Raw genomic sequence first — 14,805 nt, 5'->3', positions numbered from 1 at the left:
TTTTATATCCACGGTTAGTTAGAAACTCTTGAAGAAATCACAAATATTTATTTCAAAGAAAGGAATTAGAATCAGAAATCCATATGACAAAAAACATTTCTTTCATTTTTCAAACAATGTGATCATTTTGTGCTAATGCCAAAAGCCAAACGAGCTGCCATCAAGTCAACTCCAACTCATAGTGATCCCATGTGTGTCAGAGGAGAACTGCTCCATAGGATTTTCAATGGCTGTGATCTTTCAGAATTAGATCACCAGGCCTTTCTCCTGAGGCACCTCTGGGTGGGTTCAAACCACCAACCTTTTGGTTAGTAGTTGAGCACTTAATGTTTACACCATGCAGGGACTCCATGCTAAGTACAGGAAATACAATATTAAAGAAATAATCTTTGTTCTTAGGAAGGTCATGATCATTTTGAGACAGAGAAATAGTCAGTTGGATATGGTGTGATAAGGGTCATCATAATGTTATGCACAGATAGTAATGAGGATGATGATTATGATAATTATAGTGGCTAGCACATATTGAGCACTTATTTCTTATACCAGGCATGGTCTTAAAGACTTTTGTTGGATTATAACTTAATCCTCAGAATAATATTATTCTCATTTTATATATATAAAGATTTGGTGATCTGCTTCCATAAAGATTACAGCCTAGAAAACATTATGGTGGGGCAGTTCTACTCTGTCACATGGGCTCACTACGAGTCAGAATCAATTCAATGACACCTAACAACAACAACAACAATGCTATTATAGCATTACTACTGTTATCCACATTATACAGTTGAGAAATATGATACACAGAGAAGTTTATAAGTTGCTAAGTGTCACACAGAAAGCAAGTGGTAGAGCTAGTAGGGCAGCTCAGAGTACTTAGCATCTATTCCAAACCAGGAATGCATTCAAGGAAAGCTTCCTGCAAGAGATGATAGGCAATAAAAGTTGAAGTACTGATCGAAGTTATCCTAGTTAAGAAAGTATAGAACAACATCCAGGTAGAAAAAAAAAAGAATGTGCAAATATGTGAAACAACATATGTGTTTGGTTGGCTGTTACCAAAGGAAACAGCTGTGATGGAAGGTTTTCATGTCCCCCAAAGGGGCTTGGAATTTATGCTGTAGTCACAGAAGAAAGGAAGCTCTGGGGGAATCCTAAGCAGGTTTTAAATTATTCAGGGTCAGATTTGGGGTTTTATGAAACAGTAATTCTCCAGTAAGAGACTAGATCTCTGCTGCCTGCCATGTCTTTGATCCTTCTTGTTTCCTCAGGCAACTGAGGTCCTCAAGAGCTTCCTGCAGTCACAGGTGGCAATAGAGAAATCCATCCTGCAGTCAGACAAAGCACTCACAGATGGAGAGAAGGCCATAGCAGGTACAGGGGCAGGGCTCAGCCCACAGTGGGGTAGAGAGGCTCCTGCAAAGCCCTCTGAGGACCTAAGATGAAGATCTTCTGAAATAATGAGCTTCCTGTCTTCTATGGAACACACACTCTGCTGAGTCTGAAAAGAACCAGAGGGAGTTGTGGTTGTATGTCCAACTAGATAATTAGGGCCTATCCCATCGCATTCTGAAGAGTATCTTTGAAGGTGTCGATACAAGGATAATTCAGAGAGTTGCACTCTCCCTTTTTTAAAGTCATTTTAATCTCTGAGCACAAGAGGATACAGCTCAGGCTTGACCTGTTGTTTTCTTCCCTCTCTACAACCTTTGTGGGACAGCGGAGCGGGCCAAGATGGAGGCAGCTGAGAAGGAAAAGGAGCTGCTGAAACAGAAACAGGAGGAACAGCAACAAAAGATGGAGGCTCAAGAGAGGAGCTTCAAGAAAAACATGGAGCAATTAAAAGAGAAGATGGACAGAGAAAGAGAAAACCTTCTGAGAGAGCAGAAAATGATGTTGGAGCATAAACTGAAGGTAAGTGTGTCCTGGGAGTCCTCAGTGTCTGAGGGAGAATGCCATGGTACCTAAAGAAGGGAAGGGTCAAAATTTGAAACAAAAACATGGTCTTGGCGGGAAACACATGAAACATTTGGTTTACTAAAATCTGAAATCCATCTGAATCCTGCTGAAGTCCTAAAATCTCCAAGACTCCAGTACCTTCTTTAGTGTTAGGCTCTGGACAGGACAAATAAGTTCCCCCAGAGCATGGGCTGCCATTTGTTGTGATTATACAGTAGTATCATTATGCCCTTGTTGAATATGACCTTAGACCTATAGTCTTAGGCTTCCTGGTACAACATCGAAGAGACCTGAAATAGATCCATCGGGCCTTGAAAGATTAGATTTGGCCTGATATGAAATAAAGGGTGCAAAATCTCTGATACTCACTGCATTTGTTTCCAAATCTGCTGGAGTCAGCCTATGCATCCTGGAGTGAAATGCATTCATTGTCCTGACCTGGATCTTGATAAGCAGTTTGCTATACAGGGTCAGCAGCTCCCATTACTTGTTAGATGTGTGTGGCCATGCTCCCTCAGTTGGAACTGAGAATTAATTTGCATCAAATGTACATTCCCTCCAAAGGGCATCCTTTCAGCTGGAAAGCATTGTGACCTAGCCACAGTGCTGCTCCCCACTCTCAGTGAGATGGTGGTGATGGAATTTTAGGAATGTTGCAACCATGGAAACATGTGAAGACACTGGAAAAACTCATCCAAGAGCTCTGTAAGGTGGTAGAGAAATATACATGCTTACAGCTGGAGAAATTGTTAAATGCAAAACCGTGATTCTTGATAATTGTCTTTTTTAAAAGATACCCTCTTTTGCCTTTATAGGTCCAAGAAGAACTGCTTAGAGAAGGATTTGAAAAGAAATCTGAGAAATTAAGTGAAGAGATAAATCGGCTAAAAAAAGAGATTGAAGAGACTAAAAAGAAAGGCTCAGGATTTTCACAGCTCCTTCATGACGCTGGCAATGTGTTATTGGTAGCACTACCTGGTGTTAGTAAACTACTTGGGGCAGGGGTGAAGCTTCTCAGCTCACATATTAAATAGGTTGGAATTCATGTTAGACAAATTATAAAATGAGGCTTCTTTTGTTTTAATAGCTTAATACCAGTGGCTCATTTTTAAAAAATACGTCATCCTAGTTTTATTCAAGAAAAGTTTAAAAGTAAAGATTACTGTCATGGATTGAATTGTGTCCCCCCAAAATGTGTGTATTAACTTGGTTAGGCCACGATTCCCACTATTCTGTGGTTGTCTTCCATTTTGTGATTATAATTTTATGTTAAAGAAGATTAGGGTGGGATTGTAACACCCTTAGCAGGTCACATCCCTGATCCAATGTAAAGGGAGTTTCCCTGGAGTGTGGCCTGTACCACCTTTTATCTCTCCAGAGATAAAAGGAAGGTAAGCAAGTAGAGAGCTGGGGACCTCATACCACCAATAAAGCTGTGCCAGGAGCAGAGCACACCCTTTGGACCTGAGGTTCCTGCGGCGGGCAAGATGCTCCCAGACCAAGGAAAGACTGATGCATCACAATGACTTTCTTCCAGAGAGGACAAAGAGAGAAAGCCTTCCCCTGGAGCTGATGTCCTGAATTTGGATTTGTTGCCATCTCAACTGTGAGAGAATAAACTTTTCCTTGTTAAAACCATCCACTTGGGGTATTTCTGTTATAGCAGCACTAGATGACTAAGACAATTACCAAAGGTTGTGTTCCTCAAACTAAGTTTTGATTTAATTAATTAAGAAATGGGAAACAAGTTGAAGATAATGAAATTGTTCATAGAAAAGATACAGGCAAAGCAAAACCACAAGTGGAAAGATGAAGAAAATGTAGTTTATATCACATACATGGAGATAATTTCTTTAGACTGTTAGGAGCTGCCAAAAATCAGTGATAATAAGAACAGCAGAAAAACCAAAAAACCAAACCCATTGCTGTCAAGTTGGTTCCGATTCATAGTGACCCTATAGGACAGAGTAGAACTGCCCCATGGAGCTTCCAAGAAGCAGCTGGTGAGTTTAAACTGCCAACCATTTGGTTAGCAGCTGTAGCTCTTAACCACTGTGCCACCAGGGCTCCAAAAGGAACAACAATTGCATTTTAAAAACAGGCAAACATATTGAAACAAAATGAAAATGTTTAATTTTGTGCATAATAACGATGTGCAAAGTGAAACTATGAGGTACCTCTAGGAATGGCAAGGAAGACCACTTTTGATGGGATGTGGAGTTGGCAAGTATTTCAGGAAATGAGCAATCTCTCATATTTGCCTGCGAGAGTGTAAGGCAGTGCGATTACATATCAAAATGTTAAATGCACACGTGCCTTTGATTCAGCAAGTCCATATCTAGGAATTTATGTTATAAATGTATTTACCCAGTAGAAAATGGCCTGTGTTCTAGGACATCTGTTGCAGTATTGTTGTAGTGCCAGAAGACTGAATCAACTCTAAAGTCCCTCTGTAGGTACTAGTAATATAAATCACGGGACATACTTACGAAGGAAGACTCTACAGACACCAAAGTGAAAAGGGGAAGCTCTATTTGAACTAAGATAGAAAAACAGCTGAGATTTATCATAACATGAAAAATATAAAGATGCAGAAAGTGTGTATAGTTGCTTCCACTGAATTCAGAAAATAATGAAGGTGTGCATATGTTATTATCTATCTCAGGAAAAATACGCAATGAACTAGTGAAATGGGAAAATACTGCTTGAACATTCAGATGGTAGAATGGTTTATGGGAACTGATGAAACCCCTGTGAGCTATAGCACGCCTTGAGGTTCTTTTCTCTCTGATTGTTCTCTCATGATGTTGTAAAGGTTTAAGATTAATCTGTTTTCCCTCTAAAGATGAAAAACAAGTGATAGGATCTGGGAACTGAGGAGTCAGGAGATGGCGATATCTGGAGACCAAATTTCAATGATGCCAGAAGGGACCCTAAGAATACCTTGAAAAGCTCATCATGACTGGCAGGCAGTTTGCAAGACCACCTCAAAGGAAAATTAAAAATTCTCCAGATTCCTCAGCCTTAGCCTTTCTTTCCCTATAAAACCCTCCGGCTGGTCTTTTTGGGGCAAACAGAATTTGGGAGGAACCTATCCCCTCTGTCTCTTGCATACCGGTGTTCAATAAAGCCCTCTTGCTGCTTACCTCCCTCCTGTCTCAGTATTGGCTTTGCGGCAGGCGGCTAGAACCTGCGATTTGGGGTAACACTAGTAGCTGGGATTACCACTGGGGATGGACCTGGGTAGTTGATCTGAGTGGGAGGATAACTAATTTTACATTGTGCATTTTACATTTTATACAGTATTAATTTATTACTCTAAAAATAAACAGCTGCTAAAATTAAAACTGAAATAATAATACATGGAATGGGAACGTTTCTGTGACAGAATGAAGGTGCTTAATGCCACCACAAATAGCGTAAGTCAGCTCAACTAGAAGACTCTGCTCATGACAACAAGGATCTGGAAAGCAGGACGCGTGCGTCCTAACTTTGTCTTCATTATGGCCTTTCAGTAAGGCCTTGACACCCTAGTGCCTAATTACTTTTCAGATATAAAGTCTGAGATTTTTCTGGAATAGCCTCTAAATTCAATCCCCAAAATTACAACATTGGCAAATTAAAAGCAGAATTTTTCTTTAGGGTCTACTTAACTTTTTAGGAATTTCTATAGAGTGCTTTAGACCCTGCTGTGGCTAAAAGGAACTCCTTGTAATTCCACAAGCTGGACATGTTACTGTTACTGCAAATCGTGGATTTGAGCCACCTGCCGCAAAGCCAATACTGAGACAGAAGGGAGGTAAGCAGCAAGGTTTTATTGAACACTGGTATGCAAGAGACAGAGGCGATAGGTTCCTCCTAAACTCTGACCCAAAAGGGCCGGCTGGAGGGTTTTAAAGGGAAAGAAAGGCTAAGTCCGAGGAATCTGGAGAATTTTTAATTCCCCTTTGAGGTGGTCTTGCAAACTGCCTGCCAGTCATGATGAGCTTTTCTAGGTATTCTTAGGGTCCCTTCTGGCATCACTGAAGTTTGGTCTTCTGACATCACCTTCTCCTGACTCTTCGGTTCCCAGATTCTATCCCTGTTTTTCATCTTTAGAGAGAAAACATAGATTAATCTTAAACCTTTACAACATCATGAGAGAACAATCAGAGAGAAAAGAATTGCAAGGCATGCTATAGCTCACAGGGGTTTCATCAGTTCCCATAAACATTATCTATTCTACCATCTCAATGTTCAAGCAGTATTTTCCCATTTCAGTACCTCTTGACTCTGGGTCTTTTCACACAGTATACAGGTATCTTAAAACAACCTTGCTTCTTCACTCTGTATCCTTTGCTAATTTCCATTCCTCCTTGCCCAAAACCAAACCTGTTGCCCACAAGTTGATTCATATCAACCCTATAGGACAGAATAGAACTGCACCATAGAGTTTCCAAGGAGCACCTGGTGGATTCAAACTGCTGACCTTTTGGTTAACAGCTGTAGCACTTAACCACTGCACCACTAGCGTTCCTCTCTGTTCCTTCATTAAAAAAAAAAAAAAAGCCCATTGCCATCCAGTGGATTCTGATTCATAGCAACCCTATAGGACAGAGTAGAGCTGCCCCATAGAGTTTCCAAGGAGCACCTAGTGGTTCAAACTGCTGACTTTTGGTTACCAACCATAGCGCTTAACCACTATGCCACCAGGGTTTCCTCCATAAGGGGTCCTATTTCCTGACTTCCTAAGACTGGATGCGGTGTCCCTCTGTGCTGCCATTATGCTATGATGTCACTTCTACCATAGCAATTTTTATGTAATTACAAATATTGATATTACCTATTTAAAAAAAAAAAAAAAACCAGTGCTGTTCAGTCGATTCCGACTGGAATCCGATGGTGGAAGTAAAGATAGCTCCTTGCTCTTCTTCTTCCTCGTATCTTTAGCTGTTAGCACAGAACCTATTACATAAAAATCAGGTGTTAAAAAAAAAAATTGGTTGAATAAACTCATGAGATACCATCCAGTAGCACCCCAATTTAAAATTTGCTCATTACATTAGCTACTCTCTAGGTTTTGAAACATAAAGGACACAGTTTGGGGAATTATGCAGAAGGGACTCAGTGAAGCGGAAAGCACAGGCACACTCCTCTGAACCTGACACCCTATTCCTTCTGGGGTAGCAGACACAGCGTGTGCTCTGTGCACCTCAACCTTCTCATCCACTAAAACCACCAGGAGTGAAGTCACTGCCTTTGCTCACAGGCAATTATGAAGGTTAAGATAATAAAGGATGCGAAATAATCATGTGCCTTTCATTTTCAGCACAGTTCTATCAGCTTGGGGTGCTTCCGCTGAAATGAAGGCTTGCTTTGCTGTGAGGATCAATTTCTTACTGAAAATGATATCCTCAGATTTGCACAGTTGTGGAATCTGCACAATGGCCAAAGAGTCATCAGACAGCATCGGTGTGGTCAGTCTCCATTTCTCCCATCTCTCTCAATCTTAGAGGCACAACTCTGCATTTTTGAGGGTTGTGAGACAATGCTTAATCATCTCCCAGTTTCCTTCCCCTGCCAAAAAAAAAAAAAGGAATGAGAAGTCCTGCAGCTGAGCCAGGATCACCCAGAGGAATGTGCCTCATATTGTACCTCGGGATTGTATGGTGAAGGAGATGATAGACTGGAATAAGGTCTACTTCCCATTCAAATCTCGCTACACACATCACCAGCAATAAGAATATGAAACAATCAAGAAGGGAATGTTGAGGTGAAATTATACATGTTTAGAGATCAAGAAAGGAGCCGTGGTGGTGCAACAGTTGAGCGCTCAGCTGCTAACTGAAAGATTGGTGGTTCAAATCCACCCAGTGGCCTACAGGAGAAAGATCTGGCCTTCTGCTTCCTTAAAGATTACAGTCAAGAAAAATTTATGGGACAGTTCTAGTTTGTCACACAAGATTGCTATGAGTCAGAATCGACTTGATGGCAGCCAACAAGAACAGAGATCAAGAAGGGACCAGGAATGAGGTATAGGAGAATAAAAGCGGCTTCCTTACCTATTCTGAAGTTTAATCATAGGTTGTAATTTGTTGAATAAAGTTTATATCCATCACAAGATAATATTCCATGTAAAAAGCCTTGCACACAATTGAAAATTAACAAATTATTAATTTGTTGAAAGAATAGAAGATCTATTTCAAGCACTTTTTCAACAGTTTTGGAGGAAGGCAGCTTAACATCCATTCTTTCACATGGTTTTTTGATGTAGCAAGAAGTTATCGGCTTTAGCCCTCTATACATTCTTTTATTTCTCAGACTTAGTCTGTAGCCTACTTTGGTGGTGCTGCCTTCTTACCTGTTAGGGTGAACTTGACTAGCCCTGGCAGAATTTATTTCCTAAGAAAACGCTTCAGTTTTGGGAGGTGGGGTAAGGAAGAAAATCTGTTAAAAATTCAAAGAATGTAGACAGACACTTGTTTAGGAATATCAAAAACAGCTTAAGGAGGTAGGAGGGCTGACCAGACAGTATCAGGTGGTCTCCTCAGTGTCTGGATGGGCAGGAGCTGTGTAGAAATATAACCAGCACAGGAATGTCTCACTACAACTGGCTGATCCAGATTCCAGCACAAGCCACCTCTGACATCCTGAAAGGACCCTAAAAGCCTCAGGGCTCAACTAGTTCTTCTAATTATAGGGTGTTGATTGGAAAAGTTGAGCACATGGATTCTGTAAAATACTAATAGTTTCAGAAAGCTTTGTTTGTTAGATCAAATTGAATACAGAATCTCTCCCCTTTTCCCCAAAGCTATAGGTCCATGGGCCAGGACCAGGTTATCAAGATCTCTCCACACATGACTTAACCCTGTCAAAACCAACACTTGAGGACAATCCTGATTGTGACATGGGCTCCACTTTTCCATTTAGCATTTGGCTTTAGCCTTGATCCTGCAGAGTTTCTGTTCCGGGATCTTGCCCAATACCCTTGTAGAACTATGGGTGTGACTTCTCCAACTGCTCTCTCAAAGACAGGGAAGCTTAACTAAAACTCCACTGAGGTTAAGCCCTGATTGCATTGGCTGGGCTTCCTGAAGCTCTTGACCTGCTTTAGATTCTGTTTCACACTGTTCCTGACACCCACAGGAGCTCTCTACAGTCTTAACCCTTGGATTTTTTTCCTAAAGTTCAGCGATTCAAACCCACCAGTGGCTCCACGGAAGAAAGATGCGTGTCTTGTTCTGTAAAGATTTACAGCCTTGGAAATCCTATGGGGGCAGCTTTATTCTGTCCTATAGGGTTGCTATTAGTAAGAATCGACTAAACAGCAGTGTTCCCCCCCAACCCCCAGGGGTGGGGGAGAGGCATTTTATGAAGCCAAATGTCATTTGGCAGATGTCAAGTTCATTTGGTAACATTGGTAGTCTCTGGTGGTTTGAAACCAGGTTTGAGTTACAATGAAAACACCCTCATATGAAATTCTGCCATTTATAAATATATTGAATATAACAAGTAGATAAGGACATATAAATAACATGTCTGAAGCCTCAGGAGGTCCCTCTCTATGAAGCAAAGTCTCACTCCAAGGTGGATGCGATTAGATTGTGTGGCAGGAGCTCTGGTTTTGAAGTTAGATCAGGTGGCAGGACTCTATCTGGAGTGGAGAGAAGCAGGACAGCAGGTTCTAATCCTGGATCACTGCACAGGTGGATGAGTTAATAGGCTTGTCATATTTTATGTACTGTTCATACATGGGCATAGGTCTTGTTCATTTCTTCTAACAATCATGTAATTCAACATCAACTCCTTATTTCTACCAGCCCTTAGGCCAATTAACAAACTGCTATTAATTGGAGCCCCAGTGGCACAGTGGTTAAGAACTTGGTTGCTAACCAAAAGGTCAGCAGTTGGAATCCACCAGCTGCTCCTTAGAAACCCTATAGGGTAGTTCTACTGTGTCCTAAGAATCTGCCACTATGAGTCAGAATCTACTGCAAGGCAAAGGGTTGAGGTGGTTGTTAATTAAGGAAAAAATGCTACATGTGTTAAATCACCAACTCTTAAGGGGATCTTTCCAGATTAGGGAAACCCTAGTGACACAGTGGTTAAGAGTTTGGCTATAAACCAAAATGTCGGCAGCAGTTCAAATCTACCAGGTGCTTCCTGAAACCCTATGAGGCAGTTCTACTCTGTCTTATAGGGTCACTGTGAGTGGGAATCCATGGCAACTGGTTTGTTTTTTCTTTTTCTTTTCCAGATTAGGGTAATTCATATGCTAATTAACTCCCTCAGGGGTGTAAATTGGTGTTAGTTTTTAAATATACACATCACAATTCTCATTTGGAAATGTTTTAAAGTAAATTACCACTTGTGTAAAATAGTAAATTGCCCCAGTTCCACCTGCCATTGTCAAATAGCATTGCCTCCTTCATTTCCTCACCAAGATAAAACACTACTTTTTGGTCCCTGTAACTATATCCAAAAGGAGCCCTGTTGGTGGAGTATTAAGTACTTGGTTGCTAACTGAAAGTTCATCAGTTCAAATTCACCAGCAGCTCTACAAGAGAAAGATGTAGCAGTTTCCATAAAAATTTATGGATTTAGAAACATTATGGGGCAGTTGTATTATGTCCTGTACAGTCACTATAAGTCAAAATCGACTCGACAGCAACGGAGTTTGGGTTTTCAAACTATATCAAATGCCCCTAGTTTGTGTCCCAACCCAGGGGATCACTACACACTCTCATTCCAAGCAGTCTTTCCTATCTAACCTATGTTAGTATAAATAAATCAACTGTGCACAAACACAAACATATGGCAGACTTCATATGCAGTCTTAGCTTATTAAATACGTGTCTAACTAGACGGCAGTGGGGTTTAGCAAATAAATAATCAATGAATTGCAATAGCTGATACCTGGTAGAAAATAATTCTCGAAATAAGTGATTTTCTTTTTCAAAAAGGAAATTATTGTTGTGTGTTTTTCTAGGATTGTAAAATAATTCCTAGTAATTGAAAAAATTCAAAAATACAGAAAAATATAAAAATAAAAAGTAATCTGTAGACACATCAATGAGTTAGAGATATTAATTTTGGGGTATATATCCTTTTAGACTTTTATCTATTCATTATTGATTTTTATGTTTTTTTTTATAAATAGAATCAGTTGGTACATACCATGAAATGAACTATTCTCATTTTTTATATCCTTCTAGACTTTTATCTATTCATTATTGATTTTTATGTCTTTTTTTCATAAATAGATTCAGTTAGTACATACCATGAAATGAATTATTCTCAACCAACATGTCCAAATTTATCTACAGACAATAACTTTAATTCATCTGGAAAGAGCTTGGGAGGGTGTGGTAGCAAATTAAATTCTTTCATAAGGCCAGTGAATTAAAGTCCAACTAACAAAGAAAATCTTCTCCATGACAATATGGGGAAAAAAAGAACACTGTTTTATCATTGCATAAGTAGGACCAAGAACATGCATATACATTCAAGCAGATACCATCCTTTTATACTACATTATTTTTAGACAGCATGTAACATATTTCCTCAGGATCAATGGTATTCTGTTTTCCCATAAAAGAACTTTGTACATTTCCCCATATAGTTCATTCTATGCTTGAGAATTGAGAAAGCCATTTGTTTAGTTAATTGCCTTCATCTGAAAGAACAGTGAAACTTTTCCCATCTCCCCGGCAAGCAAATGGTTACACCCTGGCTAGATCTCTAGGTTAAGCTGCTAGGGTGTCAGGGAGACTGAAGCTCTATTTTCCTGAGTGTCGATATTTCAGAAGGGATGGAGCCTAGATCATTGGAGACATCTCTGGATTGTAAAGCTAGCAGTGGTTTTATTTAGCCCCAGAGAGAGGTTTTTCTTCTCTTTTCTTTTCTTTTTTAAACATTCAGAAGTTTAAAGAAAGCAGGGCCAAGATAGCGGAATAGTCAGATGCTTCCGTCTTCCCTCTTACAACAAAAACCTGGAAAAACAAGTAAATCAATTACATATGACAGTCTAGAACCCTAATCATCAAAGACAAAGCCGAAGAATCAGACAGAGAGGCTGGTGGAAAGAGAGACAATTCAAAAGCAGTGGAGAAGTACAGGTCATGAGATTACCAGAGCCCCGCTATCTGAGACTACAGCAGCACACATGGGCTGAGGCAAATGCAACATCCAAAGATGAGCCCCATCATATCAGGTGCAGCCAAGAAGCAGTGAATCTGCATTCACATCCAGAAGCAAGTAGGAGGGACACCGGGCCTGTGAAAGTTAAGTGCAAGCTTCTAACCCACCAGGCAGGGAAAAAATAACCCCTCTCCCTCAGAGTTGCACAGTGTAGAAATACTTGCTTCCCCTCACCCACTCCCCAGCCTGCTCTGCTGGGACACCTTCCACAGTATTCCATAATGCCAAACCCCCTAAGCCTGGGACCTCAGGCTGTTATCCCCACACCAGTCATGCAGCATTAAAAAATGCCATGCCCCCTAAGCTGAGAATTCAGGGCTGGTCAGGAGGCTTTTCCCTTTGCCCACTCACTAGTGTAAGGGGTTCATGGACTTGTAGCACCCTTCACCCCTGCCCAGACCTGCATGGGTCAATTCTACATAGCATAATCTCATTAGCATAGAACAGCAGGGCATGCACTTGAAGCTCATTTTCAACTGCAGCAGCCAAGGGGGAGCTACAGATTCAATACATTTCACACTGCCCTGGCCCATAAGCAGAGGCCTCACCCACCCACACTAGGGGCTCACGGGTTGGTGGTACCACCCACTCCATCTAACCACCCATGGACAGGGGTCTGAGAATTATTGGTGTCTCCCAGTCCTTCTAGCCAACAGTGCTGGGTGCCCTAGCATGGGCTACAACACCCCCTGCTATGCGCCCTAGGGGTTAGGGACACACCTACCACCTAGGCACCTGGGGGCAGCTGTCAGCCCCTTACCTTGCTCCACACATAGCCTTCCACTGCAGCCAGAAAACTGTGCCTGCTCCAAACACCCCTACTCAGCCCTGCCCACCTAGGACTGTAGGTGAGAATTTGCACCATGCACTCAGTGACCTATGACCTGGTCACCTGTGCTGAACCCCCACAAGAAAAGTGAACAGACTCCTGGGCTCACACACCTAGTAGCTGCTCTGACCGCCTGGAGACAGAATGTGAGAGCTTCAAAATGACAACAACTGAAGTAGCTCACATACCCAGCCTACATGGCCATATCAAAACAAAACAAAAAGTCAGGACACAGTAAACAAATGTACGATAAATAAATAATTATAATAACTTATTGATGCCTTAGAGATAATAGTCAATATCGAATCACATAAAGAAGCAGGTCAAGATGGCTCCAGTAAGCTACCAAAATAAGAACCAGAAAAATTTCCAGAGGAAGATAAGGCAATAGAACTATTGAGAAAGAATTCAAAAGACTAAAGACCTCTCCAAAAGATCAGGAAGAACAGCAGACAAAACTCAGACAAAGCAATAGGAGAACAATACAAGAACAAAATGACAGAATAAACAGGCTTCTTGAAACCATACAGAGGCAGCAACTAGAAATTAAAAGGATTAACAATAAGAGTTCAGAATTAGACAACTCAATAGAAAGTCATGGGAGCAGAATTGAGACAATGGAAGTCAGAATTAGAGAGACTGAAGATAAAGCCCTTGACACCAATTTATGTGAGGAAAAATTAGAAAAATGAATAATAAAAAAAAAGAAAGCCTAAGAATTATGTGAGATACTCTCAAGAGGAATAACCTATGTGTCATCGGAGTACCAGGATGAGGGGATAACAGACAACACAGAGAGAACTGTTGAAAATTGCTGGCAGAAAACTTCTCTGATAGCATGAAAGATGAGAAGATATCTATCCATGAAGCTTAATGAACCCCATACAGGGTAGACCCCCAAAAGAAAGTCACCAAGACATATCATAATCAAACTCGCCAAAACCAAAGACAAAGATAGAACCTCTAGAACGGCTAGGGATAAACGAAAAGTCACCTACGAAGGAGAACTAATAAGACTAAACTCTGACTACTCAGCAGAAACCATGCAGGCAAGAAGACAATGGAATGACATATATGAAGACTTGAAGGAAAAAAAAAAATTGCCAGCTAAGACCCAACTGAAATAAAAAGGGTCATAACAGAATACCATGAAAAACTGTACTCCAACAGATTTGAAAACTGAAAAGAAATGGACACACTTCTAGAAACACACTACCTACCTAAACTAATGCAAACCAACGTAGAGAAATTAAATAAACCCATAACAAAAGAAGAGATTGAAGAGGTAACAAAACAAAACAAAAAAAAAGCTACCACCACCACCGACAACAAAAAGCCCTGGCCCGGACAGCTTCACTAGAGAATTCTATCAAACTTTCAGAGAAGAGTTAACACCAGCACTATTAAAGACATTTCAGAGTGTAGAAAAGGAGTACTCCCAAACTCATTCTATGAAGCCAGCATAACCCCGATACCAAAGCCAGGCAAAGAGATCACAAGCACAAAAAAAATTACAGCTCACTATCCCTCATGAACACAGACGTAAAAATCCTCAACAAAATTCTAGCCAATGGAGCTCAACAGCATATCAAAAAAATAATACATCATGACCAAGTGAGATTCATACCAGGTATGCAGAGATGGTTCAACATTAGAAAATCAACCAACTTAATTCATCACATAAATGAAACAAAAGAAAAGAACAACATAATCTTATCAATCAATGCAGAAAATGCATTTGACAAAGCACAACACCCATTCCTGGCTTAAAAAAAAACTCTCAGTAAAATAGGAATAGAAGGGAAATTCCTTGACATAATAAAGGGCATTTATAT

General features: G+C 40.6%; 1 protein-coding gene across 1 annotated transcript in view; it reads left to right on the top strand.

Moving 5' to 3' along the window:
- The window catches only part of LOC100661347 (guanylate-binding protein 4-like), a 29,206-nt gene extending 25,606 nt beyond the window's left edge, over positions 1–3,600 (top strand). Inside the window, exons 9-11 of the mRNA XM_064282198.1 lie at positions 1,275–1,377; positions 1,724–1,917; positions 2,778–3,600. Of these exons, the coding sequence (XP_064138268.1) occupies positions 1,275–1,377; positions 1,724–1,917; positions 2,778–2,996 (516 nt within the window). The 3' untranslated portion in view covers positions 2,997–3,600. The remainder of the gene's footprint in view (positions 1–1,274; positions 1,378–1,723; positions 1,918–2,777) is intronic.
- Positions 3,601–14,805: the final 11,205 nt, after the last annotated feature.

This window comes from Loxodonta africana, chromosome 3 (genome assembly GCF_030014295.1).
Source record: "Loxodonta africana isolate mLoxAfr1 chromosome 3, mLoxAfr1.hap2, whole genome shotgun sequence".
NCBI lineage: Eukaryota > Metazoa > Chordata > Mammalia > Proboscidea > Elephantidae > Loxodonta > Loxodonta africana.
Note: the sequence above shows the minus strand (reverse complement) of the source record. Positions and strands in the feature narration are given on the sequence as shown.